General features: G+C 48.1%; 1 protein-coding gene across 1 annotated transcript in view; it reads right to left on the bottom strand.

Annotated features, from left to right (window-relative positions):
- The window catches only part of LOC149284568 (ras-related protein Rab-3A-like), a 24,826-nt gene extending 2,416 nt beyond the window's left edge, over positions 1–22,410 (bottom strand). The window contains exons 1-3 of the mRNA XM_089496575.1: positions 22,308–22,410; positions 2,071–2,298; positions 564–682 (exon numbers count right to left, since the gene is read on the bottom strand). Coding sequence (XP_089352701.1) covers positions 564–682; positions 2,071–2,298 — 347 coding nt within the window. The 5' untranslated portion in view covers positions 22,308–22,410. The remainder of the gene's footprint in view (positions 1–563; positions 683–2,070; positions 2,299–22,307) is intronic.

Raw genomic sequence — 22,410 nt, 5'->3', positions numbered from 1 at the left:
GTCAGCTTATGGCAGCTCTACCACTACGGGTTTCTTGGGAAAAATTATTATTCAAAAGAGGTTTGCCACTGCCTTCCTCTGAGGCTGAGAAGGTGTAACCTGTCCCAGTGGGTTTCCATGGGTGAGCAGAGGGGATCTGAGCTGTCTCCTGTGACTTAGGGCAAAGCTCTCCTGGGGTTTTCTAGATGACATTTATTATTCAAGAGGAGTTTACCATCATGGCCTTCTTAGGATGCTGAGAGAGGGTTACACAACGATCACCTGTGGCCAAGTGGGAAATTGAACCCTGGCCTCCCATAATTCTACAGGTTTGAGGAAAGGCTATAGATAAATCAGTGGCTTTCAGAAAACTCAGCAGTGGGAAGGGCATAAAAAAATCATATTTGGAACTGTGTCTTGTAAAATTATTGAGCCCACCTTGCCTCTCCTATCCCCATGCCTCTTTTCTGCATTCGGAAATGCCCTTTAGAAACGAATACCATTCCAAAGATTTGAAAAGTGGGTTCCTGCAAGAGGCTTCAGGGGGGTGGCCCCCACGGCCATCTTCCAGTGCCCAGACTCACCAGTCCTGGACAGCATTGAAGGACTCCTCGTTGGTGATGTCGTACATCAGGATGAAGCCCATGGCGCCTCGGTAGTAGGCAGTGGTGATGGTCCGGTACCGCTCCTGCCCAGCCGTGTCCTGGAAGAAACATTGGGATGGAGGAGCTCAAAGCCAAAGCATGGCTTTTGTTCATATGGAAGGGGAATACAGTAGGAAGCGGAGCACAATCCAACCTTCCTCATGCTGCTCCATCGCCAAAAACCTCCCCCAAAGGGCTGGCACCCACCTCCCAGGTATATTTTCAGTGCTAGAGAGGGTCGCAGATGGGCATTCTGATGCCATGTCCAGTCACACCACAGAAATGACTTAAGTGGGTCAGAGGCTGGAAAAATGGCTTTGGGGCCAGGGGATTCTGGCAGGTGTAGTCCCTTAAAAGTACAATTTTCAGAATTTAGGTGAAGACAGACAATTTTGCCTCAGTCGATCACAACAGCCTCTGAATTGAGTGGGTGACATTTTTAATTTGTTGCCTGCTTTACTTTACTGTACCCCTTCCTGTATTGTTATGTATTATTTATATGTATTATGCTATTATTTCTTAGACTGTACACCATGGGCAGGTTTACTTTATCTGTTTTAATGTTTGTATGTACAGCGTTGTGTAAATCTACAGTGCTATATAAATAAAGCAAAATAATAATAATAATAATAATAATAATAATAATAATAATAATAGCTGACATGAATGTTATGACTTGATGGTGGCCAAGTACTCTACAAATATTAACTGTCTATGTACTGCAACTGCCACAAAAAGAAAAGTGTTAATGGATTCCCCCACCGCCAAAAAACAGCTGCAGTTCTTTCATGTGTTTAAATCTCCTTTCTCTTCAAGCAAAGTCGGCTGACCCTCCACCTGCTTCAGACAGAAATTCCTCATAACACCCATGGTCACGTCAGAAGCAAGTCCCACTGAAGTCAATGGGGCTTCTTCCCTGGTAGGACAAATAAGGCTGCAGCATGAAGAACTGAGCTTGTGCAACTTACGTTTTAGGACTACGGACACCAGAAACCCACCCCTGGCCATGCTGACTGGGGATTCTGGGAGTTGCAGGGCAATTTCTTCCCTCTGCTTCCCAACTAATGCCCATCAGTCACACTGTTGACTGGCAATTTATAAGCCAGCCCTCCATATCCATGGATATAAGCACCCCCAGTTTGAAAATATTTTTAAAATCTATACATTCTAAAAAGCAAGCCTCGACTTTACCATTTTATATAAGGGATACGATTTTACTAGAACACTTTGATTTTTGGTATCCACGGGAGGCCTTGGAATCAAATCCCATGGATAGCAAGGGCCTACTGTACAATTTTTCTCTTAACATTACTGTCATGTATTCTACTGAAACTGAGACTAAAGGCCTTGCATTTGGGAGATGCCAGGGAATAACGACAGACCTATTTAGGGGCAATCCTTGCAAACAACCCTGCAAGGTAGGCTGGCTCCCAAGCAATTCCCTTACCCAGATCTGCAGCTTAATGCGCTTGTCATTGCGGTAGATGGTCTTCACTTTGAAGTCAATGCCGACAGTGCTGACAAAGGCCGGGGTGAAAGAGTCGTCCGCATACCGGAAGAGGAAGGAGGTCTTCCCGACGCTGCTGTTGCCGATGATGAGGATCTTGAACATGTAATCAAAGTTCTGGTCGGAGGATTCCTTCTGGCCGTAGCGGGCATCAGTGGCAGACGCCATCTGGGGGGCAGAAAATGGCAGAAGGCTGAGAGGGGAGACGGCGGATGACCCTCGGCAGCCCAAGATGGACCTGAGAAGGGACATCTCAGGACTCACTCATGCCCAAAAGTAGCATCCCTGCTTCAGGGGTGGGAAGTGTGGGTCCTCCAAGTCCTCGCTAATTCCAGAATTTTAAAATATAGTCTTTAAAGGTGTGTTTTGGTGCCTGTTTCCAGAGCTCCTTCACCTGAAACTGCATAACAACTCGCACCTAAAAGCAGTGATGTATTCAGGGTGACCAGAACTCATCATCACAAAGGAGGACAAGGCAACACAAAATGTTGGACATTCAAGAAAATACATAGGGCATTACAAAAATATCCACGGATCCATTTCCTATGGTTTATTTACAGCTATGTTACCTATCTTGTATGTTATTACCTACACAGATACAAGTTTCGGATAAACTTATCTTTGTTAAAAGGCCTTGTTGGCTTGCAAGACATTTAGAGAACTCTGAGCAAGGCAAAGGCTTAAAACTGTACTTTACCAGCAGCAAAGTGGGGTCAAACTGTATTATTTCAACAGTGTAGAATGAAGCCTTAGTTGGCCACAGCTAAGAGATAATTCTGAATTGGTCTCATGATGCCAACTTTTCATGTTCCCTGTCCATCTGCTTTGCTTTGGGGTATTTCCAAAATCTTTTAAGCCATGATTCTTATAATACAAGTTTCCAGCCCCTTTTTAGTAACCCATCAATACCCTGCCCTGCAAACTTGGACCCACAGCCACACCAAAATTGCATTTTTCTGAGATGCTATCATATTCCCGAAGAGTTCTGGAGAGTCAAGTTTTAAACCTTCCCAGAAAACCAGCCATGAAACCAAGAAATACAAACTGGCAATAGACAGTGGATCCCCTTTGAAGACTAGTTTTATCCAAAATGTGGCACTGCCTCCATCCCCAACCTCAGTCTGGTTTTTAAAATATGACGAAGCTGCTTGTTTCTTATGGCTTTGTTGGTCTTGCGGAGAAATAGACCCACTCAGTTGACTGGACTGAGAAGTGCGACTTTGACTTTGTCTACCTCGATTTTAACAAAAAGAGGAGAGTGGGGGGAGGGAGTTTCCATTAAATTTGGAAATATTGCTGTGATCACCCAAAAAGGAAGGCTAGGAAATATTGGTGGAAAGAGAAACACAGAGAGAGTCCGAGCCCTCCTTTCATGGAAGATGGGGGATGCTTCGAACCCTGGTCTCCAGAGTCATAGTCCAACACAAACTACTACACCACAGTCTCCTCTATCTATCTATCTATCATCTATCTATCTATCTATCTATCTATCTATCTATCTATCTATCTATCTCCTAAAAAGAGTAAATAAAATACAGATGCCTGGATCAGCAGAGGGCCATAGCCAGACCTCTGAATGAATATAATAAGCTGTATAAGATTACCATCCCAAGAGGATTTCCACTTGGAGAGGTTATGATTGGCCTTGTTTTCTCTGACTCTCATCCCAGCCTACCTCACAGGGTTGTTGTGAACCGGTCTGGCCATGGCAGTTCCATCCCGTGGAAGGCAGGACATGATAAAAATGTGCAGACAAATAAATCCACTTTACGTCACTCTCCGGCACCATCAAGGAATGATAAAAAAGCAGGCTGAGAAGACCACAGAGGAGGCCATCTCAGTTTATTTGCTGCTCGCTGCCGCAAGGGCTGGTTGGGTGTAAAAAGGCAGATGGAAGCAGGTTTGTAAAGCAGCAAAAGAAAGAAAGACTTTTTTGCAGGGCTGCTCAGCAAACAATTAAACTAATTGGATTGATCATCTCTTTGCAGCCAACAGATGCCTCTCGGAGGTGGGTTTCTTAGCCCCCCCACCTATGCCAAACCAGGAAAACAAAAGGCCCAAAGAAAGCAGAGGAAGGATACTGCCTCCCTTTCCAAAAGAGCTTTTTTATTTCTCATAAAAAATGTGCAATTGCATGGAAATGGAAAGCCATTCTGTCCACATCTTTTTCCAAAGATTGATCCATCCATCTGGTAAATCCAGACCATAACCGTAACCCAGTGGCTCCCAAGTTTAACATCCACAACAACTATCATCATCATCATCTTCTTCTTCTTCTTACCCACTCTCCCCATGGATCGAAGCAGGGAATAACAACCATGAACAGACAAATGGCAGCAGTGAAAAAAGGCAAATCAAGGCACGACAATGTGTTTCCATGGCTTTTATATTCATCATGTTTTCAAAGCTGTGAAATGAATTAATGATTAAATTTCTCCTGCTTTTAATTGGGTTGCTTGTTTACCTTTTTAAACTTTAAAACGTTTTACAGAAATTGGATTGGGTTTCCTTTTGTGTTGTTGTTTGTTGCTGTTGCTGCTGTGTGCCTGCAAGTCGTTTCCAAATTGCAGCAACCCTAAAGAAAGCCTACCATAAATAAATACAGGTTTGGGGCTATGCAGCCCTCTCGACCGCAGCTCCCACAAGCCTTAGCAAGCACAGGCAATGCCGAAGAATGCTGGGAGTTGCAACCAACACAATCTGAGTTAGGCCATGGTTGCCACTTGGATTTCAGATTTTGGAATATTTGCCTACGCATAATGAGATGCCTCTGAGACAGGAGCCAAGTCTAAACATAAAATTCATTTATGTTTCTTATACTCCTTATACACTTGAAGGTGATTTTATACACATTTTAAATAATTTTGTGCATGCAGCAAAGTTTGTGTCTGCTGAACCATCAGCAGAAGGCAAAGGTGTCATTCTCTCAGCCACCCACCTGCACCATTTTGGAGTATTTAGGATTTTGGCATTCCAGGCAAGAGTGACTCAACCTACATTGTTCTTCTTAAATGAAGACACTGGTTTCAATTTTGTTTGCCTAAACTGCATCTCTGCCACCCAGGCCTTTTTCCTGCTCTCCTTTTGGAGAAAAGCAGGACATAAAAAACTAAAAGCACCACAACAAAATGTGCATTTGCATCGCAAAGGCAGCAACACAACATGAGGACACTGCCACTGCTTTTCTGCCCAGCTTGTATTGGTGTGTCCATGTGGGTCACTGCGGCTAGATTCAAGAGACTAATGTGGGTTCGGGCCAGCTGTGCACAGGTTGGGGAGAAGAAAAGCACCATTGATTTACATATACTGTATTTATCAAAGGGATTATGAGTTGCCTAACAGTCCAGAGATTTTAAGGAAGGGTACAGACAACATGGCATAGTGGTCTCAGTGAAGGACTACAACTCTGGAGAGCAGGGTTCGATTTCCTGCTCAGCCATAGAAACCTACTAAGTTACCTTGGGCAAGTCACACTCTCTCAGCCTCAGGGCATGGCAAAGGCAAACCTCCTCTGAACAAATCATGCCAAGAAAACCCCAGAATAGGGTTGCCTTAGGGTTGCCACAAATTAGAAATGATGTGAAGGCAAACAACAACAACTGACAACAGAACAACACAAGTAGCTCTAAAACAATCCAGAAAAGGAGAAAATGAGGGATGAAACCCAGAACCCAAAAGGTCTCAGGCCAACCTTGGCCCCCAAACACTCTGCCACAGGCAGCAACTACAGGTCCAGGGCAAAAATGTCTGCCCTCTAAGCTAGTCTGGGGCTGACTGGATTGTGAAAAAACGCAAGGTATGGCTATTTTAGATTATCATAGAATCACAGAGTTGGAAGAGAGCTCAAAAAGGGCCATCCAGTCCAACCTCATTCTTCCGCCATGCAGGAACTCTCCATCAAAGCATCCCCATTGACAGATGGCCCTCCAGCCTCTGTTTAAAGACCTCTAAGGAAGGAGACTCCACCAAAATCTCCAAGGAAGGAGTGTGTTCCTCTGTCAAACAGCCCTTACTGTCAGGAAGGTCCTCTGAATGCTGAGCTGGTATCTCTTTCCCTGGAGCTTGCATCCATTGCTCCATTGGGTCCTGTTCTCTGGAGCAACAGAAATCAAGCTTGCTCCCTCCTCAATATGGCCTCCCTTCAAGTATTTAAACAGGGCTATCAGATCACGTCTTAACATTCTTTTCTCCAGGCTAAACATGCCCAGCTCCCTAAGTCTTTCCTCATAGGGTTTCATGGTTTCTAGACCCTTCACCATTTTAGTCACCCTCCTTTGGGCACATGGCTCCAGTTTCTCCATGATGGGGAAGAGCACAAACAAGCCTGGAAAGGGTGTGTTTCTGTGTGGGCACAAATAGGTACAGTTGGCTCTCCACAGCTTGAAAATACTTTTATAAAGTTTCCAAAAAGCCAACGTTCATTTTGCCCTTTTATATAAGGGACATCATTTACTATGCCATTGTATTCAACAGGATTTGATCATCCATGGATTTTGGTATCCATGGAGGGTCCTGGAACCAAAACCCAGCGGATACCAAGGAATCCCAACTTTTTTGGGGGGAGGGGGGTTGAATGTTGAAAGAGTCTGCAGATCTTAGAAATGTCCAATTCACATTCCCTTTCTGCCAGAAAAAAAGGGTACTTGGAGGGAAGGCTGGCTAACCAGTTCGGGACCCATGCCTGGCTTTTGGCTTGCATGCTGCCCAATATAGGGATTGCTCCCACTGGTGGCGCATGCAGTTCTCCACGCCCAGGGATGCACCAGAAGTGAGAATTCCCTTTTCAAAATTCACTAGGCCCCTCTGCAGGGAGGCAAAAAAGCAAATCCTAGGCCAAAAAACCTGGTTCCATGTGCGTGGTCAATATAAGCTCTGCAGCTACAGTAGAAAATTCACTAGCCTTGCCGTTTGCTTATTCAGCTGGCACAAAAGGAAGTAGAACATGGTGGAACCATTCCTGGACAAAAAAGGAACCGAAAGATGGTGGCATTGTTCCTGTCACAAATGAAACCAGGAGATGGTGGAACCATTCCTGGCACAAAAGGAACCGGGAGATGATGGCATTGTTCCTGGCCCCAAAGGAACTGGGAGATGGTGGAAATGTTCCTGGCACAAAAGGATCCAGGAGATGGTACAACCGTTCCTGGCAGAAAAGGAACCTGGAGATGTTGGAACCGTTCCTGGCACAAAGGAAACCAGGAGACAGTGGAACTGTTCCTGGCACTAAAGATGGTGGAAGTATTCCTGGCACAAAGGGAACCAGGAGATTACAAGAAAAGGCTGAGGCAGCCGGGGCAATCTCAACCCAATTTTGTCAGCTGAAAGGGGTAGCACTGGTGCTGCTCACACCCCGGATTGTGGCTAGTGTGCCAAATGGCGCACATGGCGGGGCTGGAGACTTGGAGGGCACAACCAGACACTGGCTGGGTTTTCATCCTCCTTCTTTCCAGGCCTTTTGGACGCCTCAGCCTGGCTCTGCGTATTTAATGATGACAAGAGCGGCTAAATTCAGGAGGATAACAAGGAAACGAGATTAGAGAGGAGCTCAGAATGAGAACCTGCCTCTCATTTTCAGCCAAGGAGAAATCAGCATGCCCAGGAACACATCTACTTGGTTAAACAGACAGGCCAAAATAAAGCTGTTTCAGGTCGTTCTGGAGATATGCTGTTTAATGCTGCATGCATCCTAAGATGCCAGAAGCCATGCCAAAGCCATGCTCCAGTCCAGCTTCTGGCCTCTTAAAATGCATGTATCATTTAAACAGCATACCTCCAAAGTATGATTTTCCAGACTAGCATGGCTGCCTCTTAACTTTGTGTAGTATCACCAGCATTAAAATCCTTATGGATCTTGCACTCAGAGAAGGACAGGTTGCATACCTGTAACGGTATTTCTTCGAGTGGTCATCTGCGAATACATACAAATGGGTTTTACTGCGCCTGTGCAGTACTGTCGGAAACTTCTGGAATCACTGGGCAAAGTACACTTTGCAACAAAATGCAACTTTTTGGCGGTAACTCCGCCCACCCGTTATAAGGCCCCTGCCTTCCCGCTCTTTCCCCAGTTCCGAAACTTTTCGCCGCGAAAGCGACTTGTAATGAGCAAACCAAGAGCAGGACACTGAGGGGAGGATGGGCGGGATTTGTATTTATTCGCAGATGACCACTTGAAGAAATACCATTACAGGTATGCAACCTGTCCTTCTTCTTCGTGGTCTCTGCGAATCATACAAATGGGTTTAGACTGACAAGCTGAGGTAAGTGGCGGAGGGAGTGTCCTGAGGCCAGATGCGGTTCAAGCAATGTAATTTATTATTCACAATAAAGTTATGAATCCAATGCAAACATAGTCAGTCATCTTTTCAAATAACCCAGAAATTTCTTGTCTAACAGACACCATATCTTTGCATGAACAAACAATGCATAATGGTCAAAGGATTGCATAAGCAACAATGCATATGGTCGAACAATGGATATGGTCAAACAATGTGTGATGGTCAAAGGATTGTATAAGTAACCATGCATATGGTCAAGTAATGAGGTAAGAAACATTTGGTGAGAGGCCGTAAGGATTAAGCAACCAATCAGCATCAACACATCAATATACAGATGGAAGGTACATAATACCACATTAATGTAACCCTGAAACCAGTACTGCCCTTCCAAACGCTGCGTCCCGTTTGGCCCTAGTATCGAGCCTGTAATGTTTAATAAATGTCATTGACTGGGACCAAACAGCAGCTTTGCAAACATCCTCCAAGGGCACCCCAGTCAAAAAAGCGGAGGATGCAGCTACCGCCCTGGTTGAATGCGACCGTACCCTGGCGGGGAGAGGTCTGCTCAACAGTTCATAGCAGAGGTGGATAGTCTCAGCCACCCATTTCGAAAACCTCTGCGGCGATACCGGCAGACCCTTCTTTGGTTCCGAGTAATACTGGAACAGTCTCTCGGATCGGCTCGAACCCAACGTTCTGTCCAAGTAGAAGGCCAAAGCCCTTCTAACGTCTAGAGTATCCAGAGTCCGTTTGACCTCTGTTATCGGGTTCGAGGCCATGGTAGGCAACACAATGTCCTGACACAAGTGAAATGCCGACACCACTTTTGGCAAAAAGGTGATGTCGGTATGGAGGACCACCCTGTCCCTATGAAACCTTAAGAAGGGCTGGTCCCTCCGTAAGGCACAAAGTTCACCCGCACGGCGGGCAGATGTGATGGCCACAAGGAAAGCAGTCTTCCAGGTTAAGAGTCTCAAGTCCGTTGTGGCCATCGGCTCGAAAGGCTTGGACTGTAGGGCCGCCAGCACAGCATCCAAGCTCCAAGCCGGAGTCGGTACCGACACCGGGGGGTAGAGGTTCCCACAACCCTTTAGGAAACCCTTCACTAAGGGATCCCTAAAAAAGGAGGGTCTGCCCTCAAATTGGAAATGGGAGCAGACTGCAGACAGATAGCACTTGATGGAGGTCAAGCCGAGCCTGGCCTCCAGAAGCGCCATAAGGAACTCCAGCAGCACCGGAGTTGTGACCTGGTCAGGGGGGAGGTCCCTCTCCGCCAGGAACTGCAAAAACCTCTTCCATTTGAAGGCATAGGACCTGCGAGTGGAAGGCTTCTGAGCAGCCAGGATCACCCTCCGTACAGGGTCCGGCAAGGCTGCTAAGGATGGATGGAGCCTCCAAGCCACTAGTGGTAGGTGATCCATATCTGGATGACGCACCCGTCCGTCCTGGATTGTGAGCAGGTCCGGGCGGGGTTCGATGCGGAGCCAGGTTCTCCTTGACAGATGTAGTAGCGACGGGAACCACGGCTGTCTGAGCCGCCATGGTGTGATGAGGATCGCGTCTGAGCGGTCCACCGTCATCTTGGCCACCACCCGGACAATCAATGGGAATGGAGGGAATGCGTAGAGCCTGTCCCCCGACCACCGAAAGGCGAACGCGTCGCCGAGGGAATTCCTGCTGCGCGTCCTGGAACAGAACTGGGGACAGTGGGTGTTGACGTCGGTTGTGAAGAGGTCGATCGAAGGGGTCCCCCACCGATCGAATATCTCGGCCACTGTCTCTGGATGGAGTCTCCACTCGTGGGACACCGACGACGTCCTGCTGAGCTGGTCTGCTAAGTCGTTCTCCTCCCCTGGGAGATGAACCACTTGGAGCAGGACATTTTTCGGGATGCACCAAGACCAGATTCGTAGTGTGATGTCCAGCAACGTATTTGACTTGGTGCCCCCCTGCTTGTTGAGGTAGTGTTGTCCCTTGTGTTGTCCGTTCTGAGAAGGACCACCTTGCCGGTCACAGTCTCTTCGAAGGATCTCAAGGCTTTCTCTACTGCCAGCATCTCCAGCGCGTTGATGTGGTGAGACCTCTCGTCTAGGGACCATTTTCCTCTCACGCTGAGGTCGAGAAGATGAGCTCCCCAGCCTTCCAGGGACGCATCCGTCGTCAAGGTTAGCTGCGGTTGAGGCGGGCAGAAAGGTAAGCCTGCGCAGACGTTTCGGGATTCTTGCCACCACCTGAGGGAGGATGCGACGGGCCTTGGGATCGTGAGCCATCTGAGAGGAGAGTCTAATGCTGGGTTGAAAATCGAGAGGAAACATCTTTGGAGTGGCCGAAGCCGAAGCCTTGCCCATGGTGTCACAAAAGTGGTAGAGGCCATGTGGCCTAAAGCTACCTGGACGTCCCTGGCTCTGACCCGTCTGTGGGTCAAGAGCGGCCTTATTGAGGACTCCAGTGCCAGGAAATGGTCCCGAGGAAGGTATGCGATGCATGTGTCAGAGTCGAGGACCGCCCCGATAAAACGCACTTGTCTGGAGGGTTTCAGGCGAGACTTTTCGAGATTCACTATCAGCCCCAGGGACCTGAGTAGTGTCAGCGTGAAGTCGATGACACTGAGGAGGTCGGCTTCCGAGTCGGCAGCTAAGAGCCAGTCATCTAGGTATGGGAAGACTCTGTAGCCCCTTTGGTGAAGGTAAGCTACAACCAGCGCCATGCACTTTGTGAAAACTCTTGGAGCCGTGGCCAAACCGAAAGGGAGGATGTTGTAGTGATAGGCGTCGGAGCCGACGGCGAAGGTGAGGAATCTCCTGTGGGACTCTCGGATTCATATGTGGAAGTAGGCATCCTTGAGGTCGATTGTGGCGAACCAGAGTCCCTGGTGAAGGAGGGGTAGAATAGAAGACAAGGTTACCATCCGGAACCGACGATAACGGAAGAAAGAGTTTAAGTCTCTGAGGTCTAAAATGGGTCTGATCCCGCCATCCGGCTTTGGGACAGTAAAATATCTTGAAAAGAAGGCTCCCTCCAAGTCGTCCCGCTGGACTGGAGAGATGGCCCCTTTAGCTACCAGAGAGCGCACTTCGTCGAGAAGAGTGTCCGAGGGTAGGGTTGAGAGAAATTTCCCCTTGGGGGGAAGGGATTCAAATTCGAGGGCATAACCCCTATGGACGATGTTAAGTGCCCAAGAGTCTGTCGTGATGGAAGCCCAGGTGTTAATGAAGGGCTGCAGAATGTTTAGAAAAAATGGAGCGGGGACGAAGTGCGCAGGTACACTTCAGGGCCTTTTCTTGGCTTGGTCATTATCCTGCCTGCAGCCTTTCCGATAGCGGGGAGGACCGCCTCGCCTGCCAGAAGAGGAGGAAGACTGTGAAGGGTACCTGGAACGCTGGGGCCCCTGTTGCTGGTATTGGCGATCCTGACCGGAAGGTCTAAAGGACTGACCTTGAGGCTGCCAGGGGCGCTGCTTCTTTCGGAACAGAGCCGACGAAGAGGAAGACATGCCGTGTTTTTTGGCAGTCGCCTTCATCTTAAATTTACGGTTGAGCCGGTCATCCGTGTCCGCATGAAACAAGCCAGAGCCGTCGAGGGGGATCTCCTCAATAGCTGCTTTCACTCCCGGATTGAGATCCGACCCATGAAGCCAGGCATGGCGGCGGAGGGCCATCGATGCTGACATGGCTCTACCTGCGCAGTCGGTCACGTTCCGAGACACCGTAATGAGCCAGCCCCCAATGGAGAGCGCCTCATCTCTTATCTCGACGAGCTTCCTCTGCGTGTCGTCGGGGACGTCAGGGATAAGCGGTGAGACCTCTTCCATGAGCATATATATATATATATATATATATATATATATATATATATATATGAGCATATGGGTACATATGCACCCATACAGGCCATGTAATTCACGGCCTTAACGGCAAGAGACGTTGCGGAATAAGCCTTCTTGGCCAAACCATCTATCTTGCGGGCTTCCCGATCCACGGGAGAGGTGGCCTGTTTATGTGTGGAGGCGACCTGAGCCCCCTCAACGATGGCGGAATTCTGTCTGGGATGCATTGACAGCCAGGCGCAGCTCGCAGGGGAGACGCGGTACAGAGATTCCACCTTGCGGAAGTCCCGACCAGGGACGCAGGGTTCTCCCAAGACCTCTTGATGATCGTCTCCAGAGAGGGCAAGAGAGGGATAGATGGAGGCGTTGGGACCCGACCGTGGACCCGCCGCTCGAGTGGATCCCGAGCTGACTCCTCCAGATAAGAGAGTTCAATGTCCAGGGCCCTGGACATCTTAATGACATGTTCGCCAAACGACCGAAGATCATCTGTGGGAGAGGCCAGCTCTGGGCGGTGCATATCCTGAGGGGAGTCCTGAGGGGACAGTTCATCTTCGGACTGGCAGGCTGAGGACGGGACCAGCTTGAGGTCTGACTCAGTGTCGGACTGAATCCTCAGCTCTTCTACCCTGCCCGGGTCCTGAGCCGTCTGGGATCTTGGTTCCGAGTGCTTTCCAGTCACCTTAGTTGACTCTGGTCTTCCAGGTTCAGGCAGCACAGCAGGGAGCTTCCCCTTGGGAACCTGGCGACGGTGTCCCTCCTCGAATTTGTGCAGAGCTGTCTCTCTAGGGACCGCCATGTAGTATCTATCCACCTCTGAATCATAGAACACCTCAGGGTCGTCGGGTTTGACCTCTGCAGCGTGTGTGGGTGACGGGCGAGGCACCGGGGTGGGGGAACGTCGTCCTCTCGAAACGGAGCCCTCATCCTCTGAGTCCTCTACGGGAATAGCGACGAGTCCAGAGAGGCTTGGGGTCGTCGCACTTTCCACCCTTCGTGGTGAGAGGTGTTGGCTGTCCTCCTCTCGAACCCGGGAAGGAGGTGATGGAGCCCAGGATGCAGCTACCGGCGTCTTGATCACTCGGTCTGGAGATCGGTGTTTGGAGCCCGACGGGTGACCTGACGGCTTGGGAGGCTTTCCCGAAGATGTGGGATCCTTGGGGGCGTCCTCACGGGACTTTTTCTTTTTAGGAGCCACCGGAGTAGACTCAGGGATCTTAGCCTTCCTCTTGGGGCCCTTGGGGGTTTCAGGAGGAAAGAAGGGGTTGTCCTCCAGCTCCACGAGCACCGAAGACCCTATCTTAGGAGTCTTGTCTATGGGTGCAGAAGACGCACGACTCGGTCCCGCGACACCCGGTTCCGACGAGGTGGAGGCCGGGGCGGGAGCCTCCTTGGATTTGGAGGATTTCTTTGCCAGTTCGGTCGACTTGCGGGGTGGAACGGACGCCTCCCGGCCGGTTCCAAAGGCCAATTTTGACCTTGAAGCAGATATTGTCTGTTCTGGAGAAGCAGCAGCCGCTGCGGCCTCAGACCCCGACTTTTTGTGGGGGCGCTTAGAGGACTTGTCGGTGGTACTGGGCCTGTCTGGGCCGCGGACCACTTGCACAGGCTTGTCGGTGGCTCTGGGCTTATCCTGGCCACGGACCCCCGAAGAAGGCTGGACAATAGCCGGAGGTGCAGAAACGGCACTGGAAGGGATGTCCCGAGGCTTGGAAACCAAGGCCGCAGTCGATGGAGAGGGGGCAGACGCCGGCCGGGAAACCTCCCCCTGCACCTTACCCTGTGCTATCGCTGAGGTCAGATGGGACTCCTGATTCTTCCTTGCTTGGGACGTCATGGACTTGCAGAGCTGACAAGCCTTCATGTCGTGGTCCTTCCCCAGGCAGAGCAAACAGGACGAGTGCGGGTCCTGAACTGGGAGCTTGCCCCCGCAGACGTTGCACTTCTTGAACGGAGGCGACATCTTTCCGAGTAAGCAGACGGAGTCAGACGGTCTGAGGTCGAAGCACAATGGGGAAAGTCAGCAGGAGAATGGTCAAGAACAGTCCGAAGTCGAATGTGGGAGGTCAGCCAGAGAATGGTCAAAAACGGTCCGAGTCAAATAGCCAGTGATTCTAACCGAGAAGAGCGATGAGCGAAGTTCCAACAGTAGCCAACGCGGCGGAAAGAAGGAACTGGGGAAAGAGCGGGAAGGCAGGGGCCTTATAACAGGTGGGCGGAGTTACCGCCAAAAAGTTGCTTTTTGTTGCAAAGTGTACTGTGCCCAGTGATTCCAGAAGTTTCCGACAGTACTGCGCAGGCGCAGTAAAACCCATTTGTATGATTCGCAGAGACCACGAAGAAGAAAGGCAGAATACCAATCAATCAATCAATTCATTTAATACAGCAAATAGCCAGCATAGCAGGTTATAAATTAATTTAAATAGAATTTTATATTTAGGCCACAGAAAACCAGATTCATGTACACAGGATGAGGGATACATGACTTAACAGAGCTGCAGTGTAGAAATTAATAAAATGAAATCCAGTAAGAGACAAGTACTAAATTCTACATTTAGGTCTCAAAAAATCAAATGCAGGATGGGGCGGCATACTTGGCTCAGCAGTACTTCATGTGAAAAGGACCTTGGAGTTCATTCCTAATGTAAAGTTGAACACAACCCAGCAATGTGATGCTGCATCAAAGAAGGCAAATACTATGTTAGCCTGCATTCATAGAAACAGTCATTTCCAAGTCAAGGGAAGTCATTGTCTCCCTATGTTCTGTGCGACTCTGCCTTCATTTGGAGTCTTGTGTCCCGTTCTGGATGCCTCATTTTATGAAGGATGTAGACAAGATGAAGTGGAGAAGGACAATGAGGATGCTAAGAGGGATCAAGAACAAAATCTATGAGGAGAGAAAGATTTTCGGCCTGGTGAAGAGAAGATGGAGGGGTGTTATGGCTGCCCTTTTTAAATATCTCAAGGAAATATTAAGAAGAGGAGACAGGTTTGTTCTCTGATGCTCCAAAGGGTAGGACCAGGACCAGTCTCATGGTTCCACTGCCTTGGTCTCCAGCTTGGATCCCATCCCAGGATCCAATAAAATAAACAATAGTTTTAAATTACAGAAGGGCAGAGTTTGATCGAACATTCAAAGGAACTTGTTGACAGTAAAAGGCATTCGACAATGGAACCAGTCACCGGAAGAGGTAGGTGGTTGGGTCTCATTCTCTGAACATCTTTGAGGATGCACTAAATGGAGAGCCTGCACTGAGCCGGGGGTTGGACTATATGGCCTTTGAGGGACTCTTCCAGTTCTAGGACTTTTAGGATGAGAGCCACATTTCACTTATACAGTGAGCCCTCAGTATCCACTAGGGTTTGGTTCTAGGACCCCATCGTGGATACCAAAATCTGTGGATGCTCATGTCCTATTATATAAAATGGGGTATTATTATTACAGTGTGCCCTTGGTATCCGTTGGGGTTGTGCCAGGATAGTTGAACCATGAATGGTTGAATCTGTGGATACAGAGGGATGACTTTTTACGTTTGGTAGGACTGGTTGAGTCTAGGCGTGCATTTACACTGTAGAAAATAATGCAGCTAGACACCACTTTAATACCCATGGCTCCATCCTACAGAATCTTGGGATCTGTAGTTTGGTGAGGCACCAGGCTTCTTTGGCAGAGAAGGCTAATGTCTTTGTAAAACTACAGATCCCAAGATGCCATAGGATGGCACAACAGTACTTAAAAGTAGTGTCAATTTGCATTATTTCTGTAGTGTAGATGCACCCTAAGATTCAGTTCTCAGCATCACCTGGAAGGGAAAAGCCTGGAGCTAAAGAGGGTGAAGGCCATGCCTTGGCAGAAGATGGTATCTTATGCCATCTGCTTTTTATATACCATATTATTTAATATGTGCATATGTAAGAGTAGAGCCACAGAAAAACTTTGCAGGCTGGTGAGCATCTTTTTAATGCATTTTTCCTTGGAGCGCATGGAAAGAAATCTTTTGTGGAGGAACAAGCAAGCAGGCTGGATGAAGAAGAGAAAATGGCCTTCCTTTTTTTCTCCAAATGAAGTCGGGACTTGCAGAAATGAACTGCTGACACTTTCTGATAGGGATGAAATTTCCTCCATCTTTCTCCACTCTCCTGCATCCCTGCTCCATCTGAGCTTTGCTATAGTCCTCCAACTGGTAGAGGAACGATAGGAAGATGGCTTTCCTTGGCTATAATACACGAATTGGTAACTTGAACCATCAACTAAGAGCCAGTAGCCTTGCAAAAAATTTGCTTTGCATGCTAGAATTGGGTGGTTGTTGTGGATCAAAATAGCTGCCTCCAAGCTGGCTGTGTGGATGTGTGCCCTTCATTATGGGGAGTATCTTGGTGAAAGCTGGGCTTTCAAAGTTTACTACAACAGCTCCATGCATGCACCCCCATCAAAACCACTACATAATAACTAAGGCTCTTCTGCATTGCTCAAAACACACCTCACAGGTTGGATTTGTGGACCTACACATCTGGACACGAATGACAGCATGGATGAAAATGTTTTCAACAGTTCTTGTTTTAGGGACAAGCTCCCAAGCTCTGGCCTTCCAGGTGTTTTGGACTTCAGCTCCTAGAATCCCAGACAATTAGCCAAGATGGCAGAGGCTTCTGGAAGCTGAAGTCCAAAACACTTAGAGCACCAGAGTTTGAGGATCACTGCTTTAGGGGATGAATGTGCAAGGAAAGATGGGCAGCAGAATCTATTGGGGTCCTGCAAAGGCATGGGGTTGGAATATATAGCCCTTGGGGTTACTTCTAACACTCCCATGCCTTCTCTCATCAAGAGCAATGGATGGTTCCAGATCCAGCAAGTGGTGCATTCAAAGATGCCTCCCTTCTACACCTGTGTTGGATCATGGCACCAGGTAGATTTACCTACTTGTGGTATTTCCAACCTGCCCTTTTATCATGTGATCCCCAAGTGGCATGCAAGCAGCAGACACACAAACATTCCTGGTCCTCCACATCCAACATTTAACTTGGGTCTCGGAGAACCTCCATCTTCTTCTCCTAACAACTAAGGTCCAAAACACCCTGCAGAGATAATCCAGTCTGAGACCACTTTAACCACCCCGGCTCAATGCTAGGGAAGTCTGGAAACTGTAGTTTTGTGAGCCATTCGGCCTTGTCTGTCCGAGACCTCTGGTGCCACAATAAACTACAATTCCCAGGACCTAAGGTTCAGATTTTCATGGACGGTTGTTGCAGCAGGAATCCCAGCCAAAAGCTAGCGATATCCACTGCCCATCATCCCCTGTCAGCCTGAACAATGGTGAAGGATTATGGGAACATGAGTTCACCAAATCTGGAGGGCCACACATCCCCACCGCCTTCTCCTTTGCTCTCTTTTTCCTTCTCAGTCGCATCACATTCCTCCTCTTGTCCTCCTAAAATTAACCAAAATCTCCCCAAACTAAATCCTGAACAGAATACATCAAGAGAGTTAAAAAAAACAAAAACCCATCAGCTTTCCTTGCATAAAATAAACAGGCTTACATAATATGAAATGTGCCTTCCTCCAGATCCAGAACTTGGGAGAAAGAAAGTGTGGTATCAGGCATTGCATGGACAAAACTGGCACCACACCACTCTTTCCAATACTTGCATGCTGGAAACCAAAGATGTCCTCTCCCCATCTCTGGAGGTCTACAGTCCTCCAGAGATGCCCAGTCCAGAAGTGGCACCCACTAGCAGTGCCCAGGGAGAGCCAACCAGCTCTAGATGGATACCATGTTGCTCTCCAAGTGCTTCCAAGGCTTCAGCATTGGCAATGTCAGGGCTGAAGAATCCTGCTTGCAAGAATGGCTGGCAAGAACCCCCCAGCTTGAGAAAGACTGATTTGGACCACGGAGGCTCCACTTTACTACTCCTCTCCTATTCATCTGTCCCAGGTGAGGTGTAATGGTCAGACTGGGACTTGGGAGATCTAGGTTCAAGTCCCCTCCCCCCAAACTCACAGGGTGAACCTATGCAGGGCAGAAGAGGGTTGGACTGGATGGCCCTGGGACTCTCTTCCAACTCTATGACTCTATGATTCCAAGACTGCCCTGCCACTTTCTCAGCCTGGCCTGCCTTGCAGGGTCACTGTGAGGGTGATAATGGATGGAAAGGAGACCCAAGGCCTTTGTGAGGAAAGCTGGACTATCAAGCATAATGCAGTCGGCCCTCCATATCCATGGATTCTTTATCCACAGATTCAAGCATCCATCGCTTGCAAATATTTTTTAAAATATATAAATTCCAAAAAGCAAACCTTGATTTTGCCCTTTTATATAAGGGACAATATTTTGCTATCCATGGTATTGAGCATTCACAGATTTTGGTACCCACGGAGGATCCTGGAACCAATTTTACTTTAGCCAACATGGATATTTATATCTATGATATAAAAATGGAAACTGGATCCTAATTGTCAATTAAATACATATAGAGATACCAAGGGCCCACTGTAGTAGTAGTAGTAGTAACAGCAGCAGCAACAGCAACAGCAGTAGTAATAATGCCCCATTGTCTATAATGGGACTTGTGCATCCATGGATTTTGGTATCCATGTGGAATCCTGGAACCAAACGCCACTGGATACCAATGACCCACAATAATAATCATACTAATACCCCACTATATATAATTGGACTTGAGTATGCATGTATTTTGGTATCCATAGAAGGTTCTGGAACCAAATCCCAGCGGATGTCATACTGAGGAGGGAGCAAGCTTGTTTTCTGATGCTCCAGAGACTAGAACACAATGGAGCAATGGATGCAAGCTCCAGGGAAAGAGATTCCAGCTCAACATTTGGAGGAACTTCCTGAGAGTAAGAAATGTTTGACAGAGGAACACAATCCTTCCTTGGAGATTTTGGTGGAGTCTTTTTCCTTGGAGGGCTTTAAACAGAGGCTGGATGGCCATTTGTTGGGTATGCTTTGACTGAGAGTTCCTGCATGGCAGAAGAAGAGGGTTGTACTGGATCAGGCCCCTTTTTGGGGTCTCTTCCAACTCTATGATTCTAATACTGCATTGTATATAATGGGACTGGAGAATTCATGGATTTGCTATCCAGGGGGTGTCCTGGAACCAAACCCCAGCAGATACCTAAGGACGAGTGTTGCCAATTTCGCGACTTTCACGCGAAAACGGGGACTTTTCAGAGCTTTTCGTGTGATTTTCGCGCCTGGCTCTAATTCAGTGCCTTTTCCGTGACTTTGGCCCTTTCAGCTCCAGACTGCTGGAGTGTAACAGTTTTCAGCCAATCAGAGAGAGGGCTGGAGAAAAAACTCTCTCTCTCTCTCTCTCAATGACTCCCTCTGAGAGAGCGAGGACGGAGCAAGAGCAAACCAACCAACCAACCGTTTGGAGGAATCACACTAACAGTTTTCAGCCAATCAGAGAGAGGACAGTGATTGCCTCCCCCTCAGGCATTCAGGCTTCAGGGGAAAGCAAAGTGGCTGCTGTGTGATCATGTGAATGTGATGTCCCTGAGTGTGTGTGTGTGTGTTAGTGATTAAATATGCCTCTGAGCATGGGCAGAGCACCTGCTAAGTTGGCATCCCTGCCCTGTCTTCCCAGAATTTTGTTTTGCGGCTCTCTTTTCGTTCCCTTTTCCATTGCCATCCATACTGCAGAAATAATCCAGTTTGGCACTGCTTCTAACTGCAAGGCTCCCTGCGATGATGGGATTCTGGGCACAACAAACCACCAAGCCCAGAATTTCATGCATGGAGCCCTGGCTGCCGGTAAAAGCAGAGTCTCAACATGTCACAACAAACTACAATTCCCAGGATTCCCTGGTTTGACAAGGGAATTGCCTCCACGCTTCCAGATCACAGCCCAAGAGAATGAGTCTATAGGATATCAGTGTTGCCAATTTAAGTCCACTTCTTCAGCTGCATTTGGATTTAATAATGATGATAATGATGGTGATGATGAGAGAGAGAGAGATCTTGTAGCACCTTTGAGTCTCACTGAAAGAAAAGTTGGCAGCATGAGCTTTCCTAGACTTAAGCGTATTTCCTCAGATGCATGGGAATTGTAGTTCATTGTGGCACCAGAGCTCTTTCTTACAAAACTACAATTCCCAGGGTTCCCTAGCACTGAGCCAGGGGCAGTTAAAGCAGTCTCAAACTGGACTACTTCTGCAGTGTGTCTTGGACCCAACTCAGGCTGCATTTTCACTCCAGACTCCAGAGACAATTCCCAGGATTCCATAGCACTGAGCCAGGGCACCTAAAGTGGTCTTGAACTGGTTTATTTCTGCAGTGTGTCTTGGACCTAACTCAGGCTGCATCTTCACTCCAGAGACAACCCAGTTTCATACCGTTTTTACTGCCATGCTATGAAATCCTGGGAATTGTAGTTTGTTGTCACACCAGAGTTTGCTGAGAGAGAAGGTTAAATGTCTCCGAAAACTAGAATTCCCAGGGTTCCCTAGCACTGAGCCATGGCAATTAAAAGGGTGTCAAACTGGATTTATTTCTGCAGTGCGGTTGCAGCCGAACACATTTCTATTTGGCACAAAGGTTCCTGAACCCCCTTCATGTCAAAATAAATATCTTAAAAGGACTGAAAGATTCTTTGTTTGGTTCAATGGTGATTTTGAGAGTTGAAATAAGTTACAATTATTTTTATTCAATTATGTTTACGTTTATTTGCAAAACATCCGCGATTTTAACATTATGGGAATTTTCTGGGAATTGTGACTGAATATTCCGTGTGATCTGGGGGGATTCAGCGGGTTTGGGACAAACATTTCCGGGAATTATCTTCGAGGCTTGTTGGCCAACACTGCTAAGGGCCCACTGTAACACATACAGCCATACCAGCCAGGCCAAGGCAAGGAGGCCAGTGTGACAAGCTGCCTGGCTTCCCCAGTGCCCGGCTGGCATCAATCATTCATACCAGCCAGGCCTCTGTGTCATCTGACCAGCGGCCCTCACCCTTCTCTGTCAACGCAGAATCCGATCTCTTTGGCTCCTCCTGAGCCAAGAAAAGGGATGAGGGGAGAATTTCTATATTGAAAAGGATGCTGCGGCCATTCCACCTCTCTGCCCTGGCACTGGGCACCAGCAGAGACGGTGGGCATGTCCAGGAAGGACCTGCCATTCCTCCCCACATGCAAAGGATGCAAAAATCCTCCATATCCAAAAAGGGATGCAAGCTCCATCACTTCCTGAGGAACAGAGACAAAAAGAATGGCCTGCATTATCAAAATGGATAAACTCACAGAATTAACCAACAAAAAAATCTCCAGAAAAAGTAAAACAAGAATGGGAATCCTTAATAAATTATTGCAAGAATAACTAGACTCTGGAAAAACAATGGGTTTTTTTCTCTTTATAAGCAACCATTAGAAATCCAGCCCCTTGCTCCAACCTTGCAAATAAATCAGCTTGCATTTAAAAGGCCACAGCCAAGCAAGGGCATCTCTGGAGTCAAACCAGATCGGGAAGCTCCTTCTTCTCTGGCTTTACCATGCTTGAAAGACCATTGCAATCCTGGATCCGCCTGGAAGAGACCTGCCAATGCATTTAGTGGGTTGCATGGGCTGCAAAAGAGGGGAGCCAAGATGCCAAGAGAAGGACCGTCTCGCCTTCCTCTTCCTCCTCCTGCTCCTTCCACCCCCGTTTCTTGCTTCAGGCCTCGCCCCAGCTGCCTCTCTCTGCCTGCCTCCCTGCCATTGCAACCTGCGCCTGAGCCGCCTGTTTACCATCTGCATCGCATTGCACAGGCCCGCATTGCACGCACAAACTCCCCTCCCTCCGGCTTGCGTGGTTCTTTCAGTTTTTGTTTTTGCAAAATGATACCCCCCCCGCAACGCTATGCACCCTTGAAGCACCTCCAGCCCGGCTTAAGATGCCTCCCCTCCACCTTTGCTTTGCAATATGATGCACAACCCCCTGCATCGTTCCGCATGTGTCAAATGAAGGTTATCCTCCCCATGCAATAGGAAGGAAGGCAACAGGGAGATGCTATGCAAAAAAAGGAGGCGCTCAGGGCCAAAAAAGGGTGCATTATTAAAAAGGGGGAATTGCACTCACCTCGAAAACGCGTTCTGGGTCTCTCGCAGCAAATGCAGCAGCAACTGGCGCGAGGCAACTAAGCACCTGCCTGCAGATCCCCGGGCCTACGTCACCAGCGGTT

The sequence above is a fragment of the Sceloporus occidentalis genome, unplaced genomic scaffold (genome assembly GCF_023333645.1).
Source record: "Sceloporus occidentalis isolate IW3139 unplaced genomic scaffold, rSceOcc1.0.p SCAF_91, whole genome shotgun sequence".
Lineage (NCBI taxonomy): Eukaryota > Metazoa > Chordata > Lepidosauria > Squamata > Phrynosomatidae > Sceloporus > Sceloporus occidentalis.
Note: the sequence above shows the minus strand (reverse complement) of the source record. Positions and strands in the feature narration are given on the sequence as shown.